At 48.9% G+C, this 18,892-nt stretch overlaps 9 protein-coding genes across 9 annotated transcripts; 6 read left to right on the forward strand and 3 right to left on the reverse strand.

Moving 5' to 3' along the window:
* Positions 1 to 185: 185 nt before the first annotated feature.
* FIESC28_00560 (uncharacterized protein) lies at positions 186 to 599 on the forward strand (the record flags this gene model as incomplete). Its single annotated transcript, XM_031154711.1, has 2 exons — positions 186 to 251; positions 309 to 599. 2 exons carry the CDS (start codon positions 186 to 188, stop codon positions 597 to 599), a joined length of 357 nt encoding a protein of 118 aa, XP_031021243.1.
* Positions 600 to 790: 191 nt separating this feature from the next.
* Positions 791 to 3,394, reverse strand: FIESC28_00561 (uncharacterized protein; the record flags this gene model as incomplete). Its single annotated transcript, XM_031154712.1, has 1 exon — positions 791 to 3,394. One exon carries the CDS (start codon positions 3,392 to 3,394, stop codon positions 791 to 793), a length of 2,604 nt encoding a protein of 867 aa, XP_031021244.1.
* A 2,260-nt stretch (positions 3,395 to 5,654) lies between these two features.
* FIESC28_00562 (uncharacterized protein) lies at positions 5,655 to 6,965 on the forward strand (the record flags this gene model as incomplete). The annotated part of the gene is made up of 2 exons (XM_031154713.1): positions 5,655 to 6,839; positions 6,906 to 6,965. 2 exons carry the CDS (start codon positions 5,655 to 5,657, stop codon positions 6,963 to 6,965), a joined length of 1,245 nt encoding a protein of 414 aa, XP_031021245.1.
* A 382-nt stretch (positions 6,966 to 7,347) lies between these two features.
* On the forward strand, positions 7,348 to 9,777 carry FIESC28_00563 (uncharacterized protein; the record flags this gene model as incomplete). The annotated part of the gene is made up of 1 exon (XM_031154714.1): positions 7,348 to 9,777. One exon carries the CDS (start codon positions 7,348 to 7,350, stop codon positions 9,775 to 9,777), a length of 2,430 nt encoding a protein of 809 aa, XP_031021246.1.
* A 201-nt stretch (positions 9,778 to 9,978) lies between these two features.
* FIESC28_00564 (uncharacterized protein) lies at positions 9,979 to 10,474 on the reverse strand (the record flags this gene model as incomplete). Its single annotated transcript, XM_031154715.1, has 3 exons — positions 9,979 to 10,058; positions 10,109 to 10,208; positions 10,262 to 10,474. 3 exons carry the CDS (start codon positions 10,472 to 10,474, stop codon positions 9,979 to 9,981), a joined length of 393 nt encoding a protein of 130 aa, XP_031021247.1.
* A 276-nt stretch (positions 10,475 to 10,750) lies between these two features.
* FIESC28_00565 (uncharacterized protein) lies at positions 10,751 to 11,884 on the forward strand (the record flags this gene model as incomplete). Its single annotated transcript, XM_031154716.1, has 2 exons — positions 10,751 to 11,203; positions 11,258 to 11,884. 2 exons carry the CDS (start codon positions 10,751 to 10,753, stop codon positions 11,882 to 11,884), a joined length of 1,080 nt encoding a protein of 359 aa, XP_031021248.1.
* Positions 11,885 to 12,008: 124 nt separating this feature from the next.
* Positions 12,009 to 13,422, reverse strand: FIESC28_00566 (uncharacterized protein; the record flags this gene model as incomplete). Its single annotated transcript, XM_031154717.1, has 2 exons — positions 12,009 to 12,092; positions 12,142 to 13,422. 2 exons carry the CDS (start codon positions 13,420 to 13,422, stop codon positions 12,009 to 12,011), a joined length of 1,365 nt encoding a protein of 454 aa, XP_031021249.1.
* Positions 13,423 to 14,868: 1,446 nt separating this feature from the next.
* On the forward strand, positions 14,869 to 16,368 carry FIESC28_00567 (uncharacterized protein; the record flags this gene model as incomplete). The annotated part of the gene is made up of 1 exon (XM_031154718.1): positions 14,869 to 16,368. The coding sequence occupies one exon, from the start codon at positions 14,869 to 14,871 to the stop codon at positions 16,366 to 16,368; it is 1,500 nt and encodes a 499-aa protein (XP_031021250.1).
* Positions 16,369 to 17,075: 707 nt separating this feature from the next.
* On the forward strand, positions 17,076 to 18,135 carry FIESC28_00568 (uncharacterized protein; the record flags this gene model as incomplete). Its single annotated transcript, XM_031154719.1, has 2 exons — positions 17,076 to 17,381; positions 17,431 to 18,135. The coding sequence occupies 2 exons, from the start codon at positions 17,076 to 17,078 to the stop codon at positions 18,133 to 18,135; spliced, it is 1,011 nt and encodes a 336-aa protein (XP_031021251.1).
* Between the last annotated feature and the right edge of the window lie 757 nt (positions 18,136 to 18,892).

Here is an 18,892-nt window from a genome sequence, read left to right on the forward strand (position 1 = left end):
ACGGACCGACACGCTGTCATCATGGGCAGGCAAATGGAAGCTGCAGCGCGTAGATAGCTTCATTCGAGATACGAAGCTTTAGATGCCCACCGCGTCAGTCATTACTCAGAAATAATCTCCGATAAATCCACCACTACAACTACAATTACAACTATCGCTATCGCTACCCATCGATATCCGCAGCGATGCCTTCCGAACGCGAACTCCAGATCAGTCCAATCGTCCCCGAGTCTATGATCCACAACACAAAGGTCAGCTATCCTTGGTATCGTTCACCTAGAACTTATCCTCTAACATTTTCCGCGCAGGCTCTTTCCAACCTAAACAGTCTGACTGCTTCCCTCTTCGGAGTCACTGCTGGAGTCCTCGGCCTCGAGTCATATTACGGTTTCCTCGTCTATATCGTCTTCTCCTTCATCACCACTCTCCTCTTCTACGTCCTCAAGGTTGCCCCTGAATCACTTCCCAAGGGTCATGCTCCTCTTGATCCCTCGCGATACTTCCGAGGACTCTTCGATTTCTGGGTTGGTGGTATCTTCAATGGTATCTCAGGTTTTGTCTTGACGTGGACTTTATTTTATGGATTGGTCAGGGCATAGGTGAACGGTATTTGAAGTTTGCATGTATCTTTGGCGCCTTTGGAGTTATGACAAGAGACATTTTTACGACCACGCGACGTCCCGTAAACAAAATCATCATTAAATACGTAAAGGCAACAACTGTATAGCGATATAAGGGAAACTAGCCGCTGATAACAAAGGCACCGGGGAAATTACACACGCTTGAACCGCTAATCCACGATCTCAACGACGTTACCAACGAAGCCCTCTAGCCCAGATTTATCCTGACTCCCGCCTTCTAACAATATGACCCGTGAACCCAACTCGATCCACTCTCGATGATGCAAAAGCTCTAGTCCCATCTCAATGCCGCCTCTGGGCCGGTCGCTCTCGTCTCTAACATTGTTCGTATAAGATTCGTCGTTAAGATCAAAGATCTCTTCTGTCTCTGTGCCCTCGTTGCTGACTCCCCATTCGCTGTCCTGCCGAGATATGCGACGAATGCGCGCTACCGTTCGGATGCTAGCAATATATATGTTCACAAAAGAGCCGACGGCCAGTGTCTGAATGTCTGGATCCTCGAAAACTGCCGTGAATCCACTTGCAGCTTGCAACTTTAACCCACTGTCTGCCATGTGTTTCGACGGGATTGCCAAGATCATACCACGGCGAATGCGAGGGATCTCAGTGATACCGGCGTGGTCTGTGTTGCCGTTCTGGGGGCGATTCGAGAGTGGTCTAACGCTGAGACCAATGGATCCGGCCTGCCCAGCTTCAAGAGTTGAGACCGGGAGCCTCAAATTTCGTATGCTAACGATCTGAGCGTCATGCCACTCTCCTGAAATTGTCGACGCAGATATAGCATTCTTCATGGCAATACGAGCCAACTCTGCCGATGAAGGGTGTGATATGGACAGTCCATAACTACTCGGCGATTGTCTGCCCTCTGGAGTTGACTCCCGAGGCTCATCGTCGTCGGGTGGGAAAGGTCCAATAACGATGTTATCCCCGATGGAAAATTGCCCAAACCTGAGATGGCCCGATACAACAATACCTGGGTCGGCCTGCTTTCCGGAAGCACTGTTCAGACTGCCATACGATGCCGGTAAAGAAAAGGTGTCGTCGATGTGGAAGAGGCACTTTGGCTGCTCTGGGTTCAATGCCATACCGACATAATCACGGGCAGTTGGTGTGGGTGGCAGCGGTAGGTTTTCCAGGAGCGCGTGCAACAGTCCGATTCCGCTTCCCTTGACTGCGCTCGTGAACGCTATTGGAACAACTTCCGTCAAATTTCCACTCTCTGAGATTCCCTTCAACAAGTCTCTCACTTTGGCAGAGTCGTCATCAGGCACTCTACTGAGGTCACCCCATGCTTTCTGATCAGGCCGGAGGACTTTGGGCACACGCCCAGCGTCTTTTACAGCTGACAAAACCTTGTTAGTGATTTTGTGCGCACTTGTCTTGGAAGCAAGGTCCATCTTAGTAACGACGACTGCTAAAGGAATGCCCAGTTTGAGAGATAGAGTCAGATGTGCCTTAACAAGATCAACTCCACCCGCAGAGACTCCCAAACCATTGGACACTCCGTTGGTTTTGGTAGCTATTTCAGTATCATCAGCCGCCAAACACAGAATAATCCAATGAGGAGCCCAGTTCATCAGACCACGAAGGACTGTGCGCCGATATCTTGGGTGACCTGCGGAATCCGACACAAACACTAAACGGCCACCCTCAGAACAGTTGTGGATATCGATCCAGGACTCGATGTTTCCACGGCTGCAGTTGAGGATTGACTGATCTTTGTACCCAATGAGCTCTTGTGCTATCGAGCTGGTAATTCCCGTAACCATCTCGTGACGATGTTTAAGCAAATTAAGTCGACTGTTACCACGACCATTATCCAGGACGCCTGTTGATAGTGTTCCCAGAAGACTCGTTTTGCCGGATGTTGTAGGTCCAGTGAAGGTAACTCTCAACTGCGGCGTTGTCGAGCTGCCACGGCTGGGCACAGAAACCTTCTCTGCTGCAGACTGTTTGTTGGTGTCTATATCATGTTCTCCGTTCATCCCATCTATCAAACCCAAGTAGGGCATGACAAATGCTTCGGCAACCCAGAGCTTGGCACTCCTGATGGTCTCGTCAGGGGAGACCTCAGTACTACTGGTGAATTCTGTAGCCTCAGCCCATTCACAGTGGCCGACAACAACTCTCCGACGAACATCGACAGTGCAACCTAGACTGGCAGCCATTACTCTCAAAGTTGTGATACTCTCTTCCAACTCATCCTTTGTAAGTCCAACAAGCGTGCCATCGTCGGCGACACCTATTTCGTACAATGCACCTCTGGACTCTTCCAAGCCGGGAACCAGCTTCCTGAGCTTTACGGGAGCAGTGAGATCGACGTTATCGTCCGGAAGCTTGGGGAGTACCAGTTTCTTGGAGCTGGATGAGTGATAAGGAGAAGACTGTTGTAGTCGCCACAAGAGCTGGGTTGTCAAATGCTCAAGCCTTTGTTGTCGAGGCTGACTAGAAGCAGCTGGGGAAGGGACTGAGAGCTTGAGTCGCCCATGGCGCGACTTGTTGGTCGTACTCATGCTTTTGAAAACTCTCCGTGGTCGAAGAAGCAGGTGGAGCTTATACTCCGTGGGTCCGTCTTGCGGCTCGGCTTGAAGCTTTGTGACTCCATAGTCAGATAGCAATCCGGAATCAAGCCGCTGGGCTGATTGAGAGGTTTCTGGGCCCAGATGCTCAGATCCGTCCTTGCCCAGGTCACTAAGCTGCGTCCAAGGAGATGAGACCCTGGGAGGATCTGGATCATAAGTGAAGACAGACATGGCTGTCCTGGTAGTAGCAAACGAAATGTTGATAGACAAAATTTGATACTGGGAAAATACTAAACAGATCTTTCAGGTCAAGATATGGATAACAATTGGTGCAGTAATAGATATGATACTAGGGCGGGATATCCAATAACGAGGAAGGGGAAGGCGTGGTGTATTTGAATTATCATCTTGTTAATCCTCAGAGGAGTATTGAGAGTTGTAAGAAGAGTGCAGTGATAATGAAGCGATCACGACTCTTAGAAAGGGTAGGTTGAGGCGGTCAGTTGCCGGCTCAGTAGACGTAAAGCATGACGTCGATTGATAAGGCAGAAGTTGTGATGAAGGATGAGAGTTAAGAGTTAAGACTATGAATGACGAAGCGCATAAAGAAGTCGCTTTTTGGGAGTTGAAATAACTAATGTATGAGATAAAAATGGATGAACTCAAAGTCAAAGTCAAAGTCAAAGTATCGCGGGCGGCTGACGGACTGAATAGGTCGGAACCTGGACAGTCATGGAGAGGTGACGCATCGGCGAAGCAACCAATCATGAGAGTTTGACAAGAACCTGGTGTGCCGTGATCGCCTCAATGGTCCTGAATTTACAGGGCAGTTGATGTCTGTAAGTTCATTGTCTCAGTGGTGGATGTCGGTGGAGTCTGCAGGGGTCTTTAGCGGCTGCGGCCCCAGATGAACCTCAAGAATAAGACCCAGTCATGGATTGAAGAAGTATTATTATTAGTGACAGCAGTCTGTAGCTTGGTGGATATACATTTAATCTGTTTTCATGGTTTATATCATCTCTCAAATTGATCAACTTCAGCCAGACTATCTATCTTCCTTATGAAGTGCCACTACATGACTCATCGACAGAGTTCTGTTGAATAACTTTCCAACTTCTCTCACCCAAAGTTATCATCGCATTTAGATCAAACACGTGACATACAAATACCCTCGAAGTGGTCATCGATTCAAGTCATGGATATTACCTAGTGGCAGTGTTTGGAACGCGGATATTCTACTGCAGATAGGCGTCGAGTAGAATTCCACACTGGCATCATCCATCCATGTCGAGTTGAGTAATACGAATTCACAACGACATGCTACCAACATATAACAAGTTTAGAGCATAAGCCTCCTTGGGTTGACGGGCTGAGAAAGATCTCAGATCCACCGTGCCTCATTCACCTCAGACCCAATTGTTCCTGATCGATTCTGCAGCACTGGTTAAGTGACCATTCCAGAGCTCTTCTAGAACACGGAATGTGGAATGAGGTCCTTCAATCCAATCACCAGCCAGACCCCACCTATGAAACTATATTGATACAGAACAGTATAGGAGTCTAGCTTCGTGTTTGTTTGGGAAAAGTCCAGCTCGTTTTTGGTCAATGCGAGTTTCGTTAAAACCAATGCTATATAAAGTGCATCCATATCAACATTAGTCGTATAATAGATACCCTACAGTAAATCTACGGACATTCTGACCAAAAGTATGTACACGCAGCCGCCACATGCTGACGCATTGAAAGCTAAGCCACTTGCCCAATTGATGCCTACCTAGGTACACTTGAGTGAAGCAAAAGTGTAGTCTCAGCAGTCGACTATTGCTTTCATGCTATCCGATACACAGGCATGGTCACTGCTGAAAGACGTGAATCACAATGTCAATGACTGACTGCCGGTGTCCAATTCGATTAAGTTAAAGGATTCAGGGACTTGCATGGAGGGGTTCTCGTTCCAGGTTGCGGCTGCTACACTAGACCTGACCTGAGATATGGATCCATCTGCGGATGGATCCCAGCCCAGGCGACAGACAGGCGCTTGCTTGTTGGGCGCGTCTTGACTTTGAATACCGGTATTGCATTGCATGGCATTGCATAAGTGCCCTACAAACCCAAACCTTCTCTCAGTCTGGGCCTGACGAGCGCCTGAACCATCCCCGAAACGATGCTAGAATTAAATGGATAGGCACGCCACCCATGACATCCAAGGAAACCTAAAGGTACAGCACTTTGTACGGGGCAGTCAGGTACAACCAGTGGAGGACAGGACACCGCCCAGGGTCCGCTCCCCCCACCAGTAAGGCAACTAGGTAAGGTAACTTCCCATCGGTCAGTCCAGTCCTCTAATAAGTCAACGCAGCCCATTCTCGTCTCCTTTCAACTTCTGACATCCATAATCCTCCTTTTTCCATCTCCTCTTTAGTAACACGAATAGTCACCACGACAATAACCCGAATTCCCTTCGCATTCAAGTCAGTCAACACAATCTGCCATGAAGAAGTTTGGCTTTGGAAAGAAAGGCGACGATGGCGACGACTCCAACCGCCATGCCCTATTCGGTCGCAAGAAGTCATCTCAGTCCTCTTCCTCCGAGAACCCCTACGCCAAACAAGGCGGCAAGGATCCCTACGCCGACGATGCGAAGTACGCCAACGTAACTCCTTATCAGCAAGCACGCGCTGGTTTGAACAACGGCTCTTCCCCAGCTCCTCAGGCCCCTAACTCTTATGGTGCTCCTCCTCCCGCCCAGGGACAGCCCCCAAGTGGTTACGGTGCTGATCGATACGGATCCGGAGGCGGTTATGGTGGAAACCGATATGGTGACGCTCCTTCTCAGAACCAATACAACAGCCCTGCTCCGCCTGCTGGTGCAAGAGGCCCAGGTGGCTATGGTGGTTTCGGACCTAGTGATCCAGACAGCAACCGTGACAACCTCTTCGCTGGCGCTCAGGAGCGACAGGCCCAAAAGCAGCAACCCGCCAACAACGGTCCGCAATCAGGGGCCACTGGTGGCTCTTACGGTGGCTATGGCGAGGAGCGCGAACTGACCGCCGAGGAGCAGGAAGAGGTTGAATACCAATCCATCCTCGCAGAAAAGCGACAACTTCAACAGGAGAGTGCATCTTCGGTCAATCGCTCAGTTCAAATGGCTCGCCAGGCCAACGAAGTTGGTCGTGCCACTCTCGCCCGTCTGGGAGCACAGGGAGAACGACTTAACAACACCGAAAAGCATCTCGATCTGGCTGCCAACCAGAACAAGATTGCCCAGGATCGAGCTGCCGAGCTCAAGACCCTAAATGGCAGCATGTTCGCTGTCCATGTTAGTAACCCCTTTACCTCCAAGCAGCGTAAGGCCAAGGCAGACGAGGAAGTCATGAACCGCCATCGGTCGGAAAGAGAACAGCGGGAAGCCACTCGTCGTGACGGTTTCCAAGCCAACCAGCGCATGGAAAGCAACTTCAGAGACATCAATACCACTGGCCGACCACGACAACAACCACGCAAGAAGGACTACGGAAAGTTCAACCTCGAGGATGAAGAAGGAGCCGACGAACTTGAAGACCAAATTGACGATGGCATCAACGAACTTGAAGGCCAAGTGTCCATGATGAACATGGTAGGCCGAGCCATTGGAAAGGAGGTTGACACGCAGAATAAGCAGATCGATCGTATTATGGTCAAGGCAAGTGGTTTTTCTTTGCTGTTTCGAATATTTTGGATTTATCGCTAACCTCGAGAATAGAGCGACACTGTTGATGATGCTACGAGAATGAACCGCGAACGCTTGGCACGTATCAAGTAAGGACTCATGCACAATATGACGATACATAGAAATGTTATTGGGATAGGGAGAACGAAAGCTCGGATCTAATTCACCCAATGGAGGTATTTACACTGCAAAACTGCAAGACCAGCTTAAACTTGGTCGAGGCTATAGCGTAGGCCACTGCAAACAAACGCGCTCTGGGAGTGTTACAATAGCTATTCATGCAATAAACTTGGCGTCACTTATACTTGAATCACGATACCAAGTAATATGCCGTATTTCTGGAGGGAAAATGACTTCGGTGCTTATGACTAAAACTATTGGTGTTCCTGTTGGTGAGGTTTGTGTCCATGATGGATGAAGTTATATGTCTATGAGCACAGTGTTAATTGTACAAGCACTGTGGTTTCACTTAAACATGCATGAAATTTTCCAAAGTAAAAAAACACCCCCAGACTTCCACGAACTTGTAAGACGAGGCAAATCTACGTTGGGCATGATGGCGACCGACAATATTTCTGGACCTCCAGCTAAGAAGAGAAAAACAAAGTCAAAGGACCCAAATGCTGTGACCGTCGGAGGAAAAGTCATTTCTCTTGAGGGTTACCTCACAGCACCCTCCAAGCCTAAAGAAGCAGCAGCAGCAAAAGTATCGACAACAACACCCGACGAAACTGCTGAAAAGACAGAAACCACAGCCACTGTAGCAGAGAAGAAAGATCCCATACAGCACAAGACAAGAAAGGAACCCAAGGATCGACAGGCAAAAGGTCATTATAGCGAAAAAGCACGAAGTCGAGAAGACCCAAAACTGCTTAAAACTCGCAAACAGCTTCCTATTTGGCAGTATCGTGAGGATATCCAACAAGCGCTACGGAACAACAGTGATGTTCTCGTTCTAGTGGGTGAGACAGGTTCCGGTAAAAGTACGCAGGTCCCTCAGTTTTTGTACCAGGAGCCTTGGTGTAGGCGCCAACGGATCAAGATCGCTGGATCCGACGAAGAAGTTGCTGTCGGGGGCACGATCGCTATTACGCAACCCCGACGAGTCGCTGCGACAACACTGGCCCATCGAGTTGCTCAGGAAGCCGGCACGCCGTTAGGGAAAGGTCGATCAGATGGTCTGGTTGGTTATTCAGTTCGGTTCGACCATCAAGTGCCAAAGGGTTCGCGGATCAAATTCTTGACCGAGGGTATGCTGCTGCAGGAACTGTTGCGAGACCCTAACCTCAAGAATTACAGCGCGATCGTGGTCGATGAGATTCACGAGCGAAGTCTTGACGTTGATCTTCTGGTCGGTTTTCTGAAACAGATTCTCGCCAGTGATCTGTCTGGCCGCGGTGGCATCCCTCTTAAAGTTGTCATCATGAGTGCTACAGCGGATGTGGAGGGTATCCAGGAGTTCTTTAAAGACATCCGTCCTAAGGCAAAAGATGAGAACACGCTCCAAGTTCTCAAGATTAAGGGACGACAATATCCCGTAACGGTGTACCACGAGCCACGCCCAGTACCCGATCTTCAAGACGCGCTTCTGCAGGCGATCTACAAGATCCACTTGCAGGAGAAACTTCCTGGAGATATTCTTGCTTTCCTGACAGGCCAAGAAGAGATCGAGGCGGCGCAGAAACTGATTGAAGAATACGCTGCGACATTGGCCAGCAATGTCCCCAAAATCAAGGTCTTCCCGTTGTATGGTCAGTTGTCGATGGATGCGCAACGTGAGGCCTTCTTGCCCGTCAAGGCATCGTTTACTCGAAAGATCGTGCTGGCAACAAATATTGCCGAAACATCAGTTACTGTACCCGGAGTCAGATATGTGGTCGATTGCGGAAAAGCCAAGGTGAAGCAATATCGAGCTCGTCTTGGCATGGAATCTCTCCTCGCAAAACCTATCTCGAAATCATCTGCTGTCCAACGAACTGGTCGAGCTGGTCGTGAAGGTCCAGGTAAATGTTTCCGGCTGTACCCAGAAACGGCGTTCAAGACGCTGCAAGATTCTGATCTCCCGGAAATCCTTCGCAATGATGTCCTGGGAGCCGTGTTGACTATGAAGGCGCGCGGAATCCAGGACGTTTTGTCGTTTCCTCTCATGGATCCTCCGGAAACAGAAGCGATCGAAAAGGCACTGATTCACTTGCACTTTCTTGGCGCTCTGAACGACGATGGAACCATCACCAAGACTGGCGAGACCATGGCCCGTTTCCCTATTTCTGCACCTATGGGAGCTGTGCTACTTGCTGCTGCTGATCCCGAATTTGATTGCGTGGTTGAAGTCATCGACATCATCTCTTGTATTACATCTGGAGAAGACATCTTCCTGAGTATCCAATCCGAGGAGGCACAGGAAGAAGTTGAGACATACCGAAAGGAGCTCCAGCGCCGCGAAGGAGATATCATCACATATCTCACGGCTATTCAGCAATACACAGCTGAGAATGCAGACAGAGTGAATTGGTGCAAGCAACGAAAGATCAACATGCGAAACATGAGGCAAGCTCTGAATATCCGAAGGCAGCTCCGCGGTCTATGTCTCAAGGAGAAGCTTTTGGATGAGGCTCCGCCAGCCGATCCCCAGCCATTTGTTCCGATCTCGCCAGAGCGTGCCGAGCAAGTTCTCAAATGCTTTTTGCGTGGATTTGCACTGAAGACTGCGATGCTCGCTCCGGACAGCTCTTATGTCACGGTGCAAGGCAAGCACGTTGTGGCCATTCACCCCGCCAGCGTGTTACACGGACAGAAGAAGGAGGCCATCATGTTCCTGGAGCACGTTTATACTAATAAGAACTATGCCAAGAAGGTCAGCGCGATCCAAGCAGTATGGATTGCTGAGGCATTGGAGGGTAGATAGACGACCAGTTGCTCCGAGTCTGACAGCTGTATGTCATCGTATTAATGAGTAAGGAGTTTGGAAAATATTTTCAATCAAGCAAGACGTTTACAAAATTAGCTCATCTCAGTACTCTCCTAAGCAGGGAAGCTAAAGGCAAAAGATATACATAATTCCAACCTAGTTGTACAATATCTCTATAAAATGTAAACATGGATGCGTCTATGATTCCTGCTCGCCACCCTCCTTGTCCCTGTTTTGAATGGCCTGCATCAACTCATATAATTGATGTATTTGTTCATCTTTCATGGAGTTAGTAAAAGTCTGCTTAACAACACTCATTCTTACTCACCACTCATTTTTGAGAGCTTCTGCTCATCCAGCTTGTCACCTACCCACTGGTCACCCTCAATCTTTTGAGCATACATCTGCCACTCAGTCAAGAATCCGATCTGTCCCTTGAGTCAACACCTCTCTTACCATAGTTCCTCTTGAAATAGCATACCAGATGAGCTGGGTTATCAACCTTCCTATGCGCCCTGAACTCAGCCTTGATGTACTCGTCTCCGAGCAGTCTCATTTCAGCAGGCAGGTACTTGCGATGAGCACGGAGGAGTCGTCGATACAAGGGAATAGGAGGAAGAAGGGCCATGGGGTTTGGCTTCAGACCGCGCTGGGTGTTGGCGGCTGATGCAAGCCTCAACAAAGACGGGCGCATTTTGAATGGTGATTTGAGATGTTTCCGATGATATGAAGCTACGAGTACATGAAAGTTAAGAAGTCCAATCACTGTGGTGTTGACAGCGAATGAAACGAGTGTCGAAATTGATGACGGACAGAATCTTGAAGACTGACTTGACTTGACTACCTTGACTTTCACTTCAAGCCCCACTACACAGTGCACACACTCACTATTTTTTGCCTACTAACCTCACCTTGGCTTGAAGCACTTCACAAGTGACAAAGTCAAGACTCGTTATAAACACCAGCTACCATGTCTTTCTCATTTGGCTTTACTGGCGATGACATTTCTGATGATGAGCAGAATTCTTCAACCGTCAAGCCCACGGCTCCAGCTCCTGTAGCCACTGGAAGCGCATTTCCAGTCCCAGGAAAGCCTCAGCTTCCACCAACTGTCCACCAACTATCCGATCTTCTCGCCCAGCAGCCCTCAAAGATCGCCTATAGTCTTCTTGACGTGACCCTTGATGACGGTACTACTGTGCAGTTGCCGCGAAGAGAGCTGTGGGATGTGAGGGTACAGCTCATGGCTGAAGAGGAGGATGTTGCTGGAGCGCAGTCTGAGGGTCTGGGTAGTCATGATGTGAAGACGGGTGTTTATGAGGGTGGCTTCAAGAGTTGGGAGAGCAGTGTTGACCTTGTCAAGGTCCTGGCTTCCAACAAAGCTATCTCTACGCTGGAACAGAAGGCCTTTCGAGTCATTGAGGTAAGTGAAGTTGTTCATGTATGCAGTGTGTTACGTCTAACCCTATATCAACAGCTTGGATGTGGTACTGCGTTGCCATCTTTGGCCGTATTCCATTGGGCTATGACCTCCAAAACAGAAAGGAAGCCCCTGTCTTTGATCATGGCAGATTACAACCCGTCAGTTCTCCAACTGGTCACTCTCCCTAACTTCATTCTCTCATGGGCTCTCAATAACACTCAGCTACCCGCCCTTCAAGAGGCCTTCTCGATCGAGGGTGAGGTCGAGCTTGGCCCTGATGTCATCGCTGCCTTTCAAAAGTTCCTCGAGGAATCGCAGATTACGCTTTCCTTTGTTTCCGGCGCCTGGTCCCAGGAGTTTGTGGACCTCCTCTACACTCTACCATCAGGAGACGGCCAGCCAAGTAGCACATTACTCTTGGGCGCGGAGACAATCTATTCCCCATTTGCGCTTCAGGCTTTCCTAGAGACACTCTTCCTGGTCTTGGAGAGGGAGCGAGATACCGAGGGAAGCGAAGCCGGCGCTTACATTGGCGCAAAACGAATGTACTTTGGCGTTGGCGGTTCCCTCGATGATTTTGTTGATAAGGCACGACAAAAAGGTGCCAAGGTAGAGCAACTGAGGGAAGAGTCAGAGGGTGTTCGGCGTGGTGTCGTCCAGTGCCTTCTCGGGTCTACATAATCTCAAATTAAAGTCAAACGAACCAATCCTTTCAAGTCATGCGAATTTATTCTTGAGATCTTCTCCTGTTACTCAAGGATCAGATATTGACTCCTCAAAGCAGCATGGGTATATACCGTTCCACTTAAACGCCGATGCTCACCATCTTATTCCAAAGCATCTTGTTCTCAAATGCTGTCGTAGCACTCAATTCCATGTTTTCAAAGCCCTATCCACCACCGAATTTACTTGTTCTTTTTGAACTTCTCGGCACATACCGGGCAATACCACGTCCCGTTGGGCTCGCTCTTGAGGCCAACGCATGACCAGTGAAACCACTCATACGGACAATTATCGTTGTCGCACGCAACCATGTCGCCGTAGCTAACGTTATGGCATAGGCAGTACTTCTTGTCGTCGCCAGCCTCTTCATCGTCTTCGTCAGCATCCCCTACGATATCATCGCCGTCCATGTCTTTACCATCGGCAACAGGCGTGCCCCTTGACCGACCGTCGGCACCATCTTCTTCTTCCCCGCTACCGCTGTCCACATCCGAAAGTTCACTATCATTCGTTGCCGCAGGCGAGTTTCGGTTCGAAGCCTTCTTTACTCGCGACAGATTGGATTTGTTGGGCATTTTCTTTCTTGCTCCTCCGGTTGGTGTGCCTCGACGTCCGCTTACCATCCCCGCCGACTTCACGGAGCTTGCTCTAGGGCCTGCACTTCCTGCTCTTGCAAGACCAGATCCTCCGGCGACACCTCCCTTAGGGGTGCCTGGACCGAGTGAAGAATGTCTTGCTAAGCCGCTCGAAGCAGTCGGCAAAATGCCCAGACCTGGGTTTACACGTGGAGCGCGCTTAGTTGCAGGTCCCGCAGAACCCTCTCTTTGTCTGTTCAAAATGATGCTGGCTGCAGGCGTTGCAGGGGCGGATGCAGCGTGTTGCTGAGCCTGTGTATGTCGGACGTTTGGGTGGTTCGGGAGCCGAGCGAGTGCGGGATTGGAAGAGGTTTGCGCAGCGGCGAGAGGAGTCGATGGGCCGGCGGTAGTCGTCATGTGGCTCGCTGGATTGATGGCGCGGATCGAGGGGGCAGTGTGGTTTGCCGCGCTTGGTCGGAGTAATGATGGGACTTCGTCTGGATCGGTAAATCCAGGCTCGCCTCTATCGTAAAGCTGTTTTATTTGAACGTCCAAATTCCTTAGATGCTTGTCCATCAGAAGCTGCATCTTCTGGTGCAAAACAATCTTTTCCTGTGACAGCTGATCGGCTCGGGCATAATTGTCGCGTACTTGTGATCGAAGAAGCTCCTCCTTAGGATTTGGCTCGTGGCTTCCATTGGTCTTGATCCATTTTTGAATCTTTCCGTCGCGATCCTCGATGATACGTATGCACTCGTTGTATTGGCGGTCTTTGTCGGCAACCTCGTTTTGAACAAACTGGATCTCTTCGGGTAGGTTCTGGACTCGATTGATCCAGTCTTCGAGGATTATGCCGGGATCGAGGGGCTCGGCTTGAGGCATCCTCTTGACGAAGTCGATGGACAAATCGTCTCTAGGCATGATTGTTAACGATGAGAATGCGGCGCGCTAATAGAGAAATGCGGTTGCGACAAGGTCGAAGCCTCCAAAAAAGAGTTCGACGGGTAAGACGGGTGCGCAGTGCTATACCGTCAGACCAGTGAACGTATATATATGAAGATGGAGATGAAGAAGAGAGGAAAGCAGAATGAGTATGCCCAGTCTTTAGATTGTCAAGACAAGAAAGGCGGGACAGAGCAAGGACAAGGACAAGGAGTGGCTTTCTAGAAGATGCAAGGCAAGTGGTCCCATGTAACGGGCACAAATGTCCGAAGCCAAACGGGGGAAGAAAGAGCAGGGGAGTTGATGAATTAATTCTGGCTATCGCGAGCCTGCAAAGCAATGCAGAGCAATACAAATGCAAAGCAATGCAGAGTAAAGCATGGCAAAGCCAAGCAAAGCAATGATAGGTTGGCTTTGGTTCGAGACCAAATTCAGATTCAATCAAAGAAGAACGCGGAGAGCAATCGACATGAATGACTCGGCTCGGCTCACCTCGATACCCACTTGCTCGCTTGTCCTTTCTATTTGAGATGGAAATGAGATGAGATGAGATAGGTAGATGGATGGCTTTGAGTTGGATGTTGAGAGCAGTGGAAGTCGTGGTGCTCTATTTTGGTTCTGCTTCTGCTCAATTTAATTCGAGCAAAGTCAAGAAAGAACTAACCCAAGCAGTAGCCACAGATGTGTCGCTTCTCTTTTGGGAGCGTTTCCTCTTCTTTGGATGAAGGATAGGGAAAAAAGGTGGAGGCGTGAGGTTGGTATCCAACACTCTAATAAGTTTCATCAAGAATCATTCACCTAAAGAGGTCAAGTGACGTCCAGTTTGATCAACCTCACCAGCCTCCTCTCAAAGGCCGCCACATGCTGCAGCCACAGATTTAACCTATCACGGATGGTGTTAGGCCTGTTCGGGTATAGATAGATTGAATGAGCCGCTAAATCGATGGAATCTGCAGGCGGTTCCTGGCAATTTCATCCATCAGCAAAGTATCGTCAGGTCTCTGAAGCTGTAACAGGTGAAATTTCAGGGCGCTGCCTCCACTGAAGTACCTAACTCTACTTGAGAAGTTTAGGCACCTGTCCGCTACCCACTCCCCACAGGGTCTACCTAAGGACTTCAGCGCAGCTTGCAGTTGCCAACCGCTTGCATTTGTCCATTTTCGACTTTGGACATTTGAAGCCATCCATTTTACCAGCTACATCTACATCAACTTTAAACCCACACCACTCGATCGTCAACTGCTTCTGAGGAACCTGATTAGCAACGCCATACTAAACATACTATTGATCGAGACTCTTACTTATCACGCCCGCGCAGTTTGCGAAACCGGCTTACTCATCCACTCAGTCATCCATCAACCAGCTGCGTCGTGTTCTACATTACATCTGAATCAGTCATCAAAGGACCATTATACTTCTTCAACCATGGATATAGACTCTTACAGGTACAGGGTGCCCAAGCCTAACTATCTTCCTCATATACCAGACGATGACCGCGATAACTCCATCGTGGAAGAGTTCACCAATGCTCCTCTGGGTTTAGCAAGCGAGATGGATAATGCCAAATTCTACAACAAATGCAAGCGTTTTGCCGAGGAGTCTGGTATCACACGGCCCAAGGGGTACAACGTATCTTTCCATTGCAACCCAGATATCGAGAAGCATCACTTTGGTGTCACGCATCCTATGAAACCCTGGCGGTTGACTCTCTCCAAGAGTCTCATTTACTCTTACGGCATGTCCTTCGCAATGGACAATTACATCTCAAGATCAGCCACGTATGAGGAACTCGCTGAGTTCCACTCTGAGGACTATCTGGACTTCCTCGGTACAGTACTGCCGGAACCAGTCCCTCGGGATCTTGAGAACCAAGGAGTAGACTTAAAGTTCAACCTGGGCGGTTCTGATTGTCCTCTCTTTGATGGTCTCTTCAACTATTGTTCTTTGTCCGCTGGTGGATCTCTTGATGCGGCCAGGAAAATCTGTTCCAAGCAGTCTGATATCGCTATCTCCTGGGGTGGCGGCCTCCATCACGCCAAGAGGTCTGAAGCGTCCGGGTTTTGCTATATAAACGACATCGTGATCGCTATTCTCCAACTCCTTCGCCATTATCCCCGAGTCTTGTATATCGATATCGACGTACACCACGGCGACGGAGTGGAAGAAGCTTTTTTCTCAACCGACAGAGTCATGACTGTCTCTTTTCACAAATATGATCCAAACAACTTCTTCCCGGGTACTGGCGCTCTTGATGACAACGGCCCCAAGAGCGAGCACAACCCGGGCGCCCACCACGCCTTCAATGTACCTCTGAATGACGGTATTACTGATGAACAATACGATCACTTGTTCAATACCGTGATTGGCAAAATCGTTGAAAAGTTCCGACCTGGCGCCATTGCTCTACAATGCGGTGCTGATTCTCTCGCCGGCGATCGTCTCGGTCGCTTCAATCTTCAGGTTCAGGGGCACGGAGCCTGCGTCAAGTTCTGTAAAGACATGGGAATCCCCATGATTCTCTTTGGAGGAGGCGGGTATACTCCACGCAACGTGGCCAGGGCATGGACATATGAGACTAGTATCGCTATTAACGCCCAGGACAAGATCAACCCCATTCTTCCCGAGCATGCTCCATGGCGCGACCACTTCCGACAGGATACACTTTTCCCTACACTTGAACAAATCCTAGGCGAACCAAGAGTGAACCGAAATCCTCCAAAACGTTTACAGGAAATTGTGCAACATGTTACTGAACAACTTCGCTTTGTAGAGGCAGCTCCAAGCGTCCAGTTCCAAACGATACCTCCCGATCTGGGAGGCGTTAGAGATGATGTCGAGGAACGAATCAAGGAGGAGAACGAGGAAAGGCGAGATGAAGTTCGCAGAGCACGAGAGGCTGCGGTGGGAACTGCGATGCAGCTTTAGGACCATTCAACATCCGAGTCCATGAGTCCCTATATCCCTATATAGGGCTACAGTGGGTCACAATCCTAATAATTAAAGACGCCGTTCCAGCCCTTCTGAAAGAACACACGAGCCGCTTCTTCTGCAGAGTCCGTTAAGCTTATTTGGGCTGTCCAGCTGAATGAATCAATTCAAGGTTGCCGCATTGTCCAAGGATGTGTTCCTCGGACAAGGATTCATTTAATCTCCCGTCGTATGGCGCTCTGCTGACGCCCCACTATGAATCGCATCCTCGACCTTGCCATATATAGGTTTGGAAACTGCTGCTCTCTATTCTGTATGGCTGCTACAAAAACCATGAAGGATTGCGTTTGGAATCGCGGCTGTGCCCATGCATGGCATGTTCACAGAATCCTTCTAGACTCGGCCCATAATCATGAGGATAACCTGAAGCAGCGAGCTCAACGCCAAGACGCAATCGTTCCGTCAGGATATTGGCAATGATGCCTTTAAGATAACAATGAACTAGCCTGTCGTCGTTGCCTGTGCTTTCTTCTTGCATCGAATATACCTTGTCCAGTACAGTGACTCTGACCTCACCTATGATATCCACCTCCCCTATCTAGTATTAATTTTCACTGCTTACTTCGATCGTCAACTCAAACCCTTTCACTTAACATTTTAATATCTCATCTTGTCCCTGCTACTGCAATTGATCATCGCCCATCATGGTAGCTCTCAACTGGGTTGTAATTTCTACACTGGCTCTTGGTGGCTCTGCAAGCGCTCGTCGTCAAAGCGAGTGTCTTGCTCCTGGTCATGCCAAAACTTCATCTGCCAAAGCAAGACAAACGACCACTTCTGTCGCCCCGTTTCAGTTATCCGACTTCAAGCCCGGTGTTGAATGGGAAATTGTCATCCATCAGCCCATCAAGCACGATAGCGCCGCTGACTTGATCCCAACTACAGCTAAAGTCTGGGATGTGGACATGGCGCATGCTCGCGATCATCCAGAAATGATTCCGCTTCTCAAGGTATTGATCGTTTTCTTATATGCGACCACACAACTAATTGTTCAAAAAGAGCGCAGGCAAATTTGTCGTCTGCTACTTCAACGCTGGTGCTGTGCAGTCTTGGGACGAAGACAGGGACCAGTTCCCCAAAGCTGTTGTCGGTCATTCTCTGGCATATCCGTACGATAGTGAGGAGTGGTACCTAGATATCCGCAGTCCAACGGTGCTCAAGCTTCAGAAGGCACGCCTCGATGTTGCTGCTCGAATCGGCTGTGATGCTGTAGATCCTGACAACGTGGACGCATGGCAGCAGGACGAAAAAGATCCTACGGGGTTCAAGCTCAAACCATCCGACTACACCGACTACCTCAAGGGACTTGCAGAGTATGCACACTCTATCAAGACTAAGGGTGGCAATTCCCTCCTTGTTGGCCAGAAGAATGCCCCTGAGATTGCCGAGGACCTCGTTTTGACGCTTGATTTTGCTGTCCTTGAGTCTTGCCGCGGCACCACTGATCCTGACGAGGAGAACTGGCCTTTCTGTGAAGACTTCCAGATATATATTGATGCTGGCAAGCCTGTGCTGCAGATTGAGTACCCTCCCTCTGTTGAGAACACTGGCAAGCTCAGTTCGTCTGATAACTCTTACTATTGTACACCCAAGGATGAGGATAAAGGCTTCAGCAAGATCATCAAGTGGGCTTCAGCTCAGTTGGATGGCTGGGGTCAATACTGCGGTCAGGAGCCATTCCGCACTCCTGTTCTGGAGGAATAAAAGGGTCATTCCTAAGATTAATGGGAAGTGTATAGAGAGCCCAGATAGGATTGGAGACAAGATACATAACCCCAAGCTACAGGCAGGCAAATACCTTCGTACTCAGATATGGAATGTGAAGTAAATGTATCAATGCCCCATCGCATTTGGCTACTGTAGCATCCATACAGAACCTCGGTGCTTTCCTCTCCACAGAAAGCTAAACATTAGCCTAGAAATACAACCAAGAAAAATCCTGAACGTTTCGATCCAGCTCCGGGACTTCACTGATAGTGACACAACGGTATATCCTTGTATAGTTACACGACACATTCACTGTGGCAGTGTAGAGCTTACTGCGCTGGTTACCTCAACGATATAAATCAGGGAAAGGGCGAAGGGAACAATAATGGACGTGATAGTTCTAGGGGCTCGGCATACAATATCCGTATAGTCTTAATAGTGACTGAAGAGAGGAGCACGTCTGTTTAGTCAGATACATCCAACAGTGAAGTTAAATAAAAAAAAAAGGTAGGCTATAACAAAATCCTTGACTTGGTGTAGTTTCACAACCATTTAAACAAGCAAACCAAATATCATGAATGCAAGAGCAAGTATATAAAGGTATATAATATTCGATAAAACTAACATTTAAAATAGTATCATCGCTATGCCTTACTTACAGGGAACGCCCAAAAAGAAAAAGAAAAAAAAGGCTCAACAAAAGTAAAGAAACAAAAACATACAACAGCGGGAATTCGCTGGTCGTCACCGACCC

This window comes from Fusarium coffeatum, assembly GCF_003316985.1.
Source record: "Fusarium coffeatum strain FIESC_28 chromosome Unknown BRIP53273_contig_13, whole genome shotgun sequence".
Lineage (NCBI taxonomy): Eukaryota > Fungi > Ascomycota > Sordariomycetes > Hypocreales > Nectriaceae > Fusarium > Fusarium coffeatum.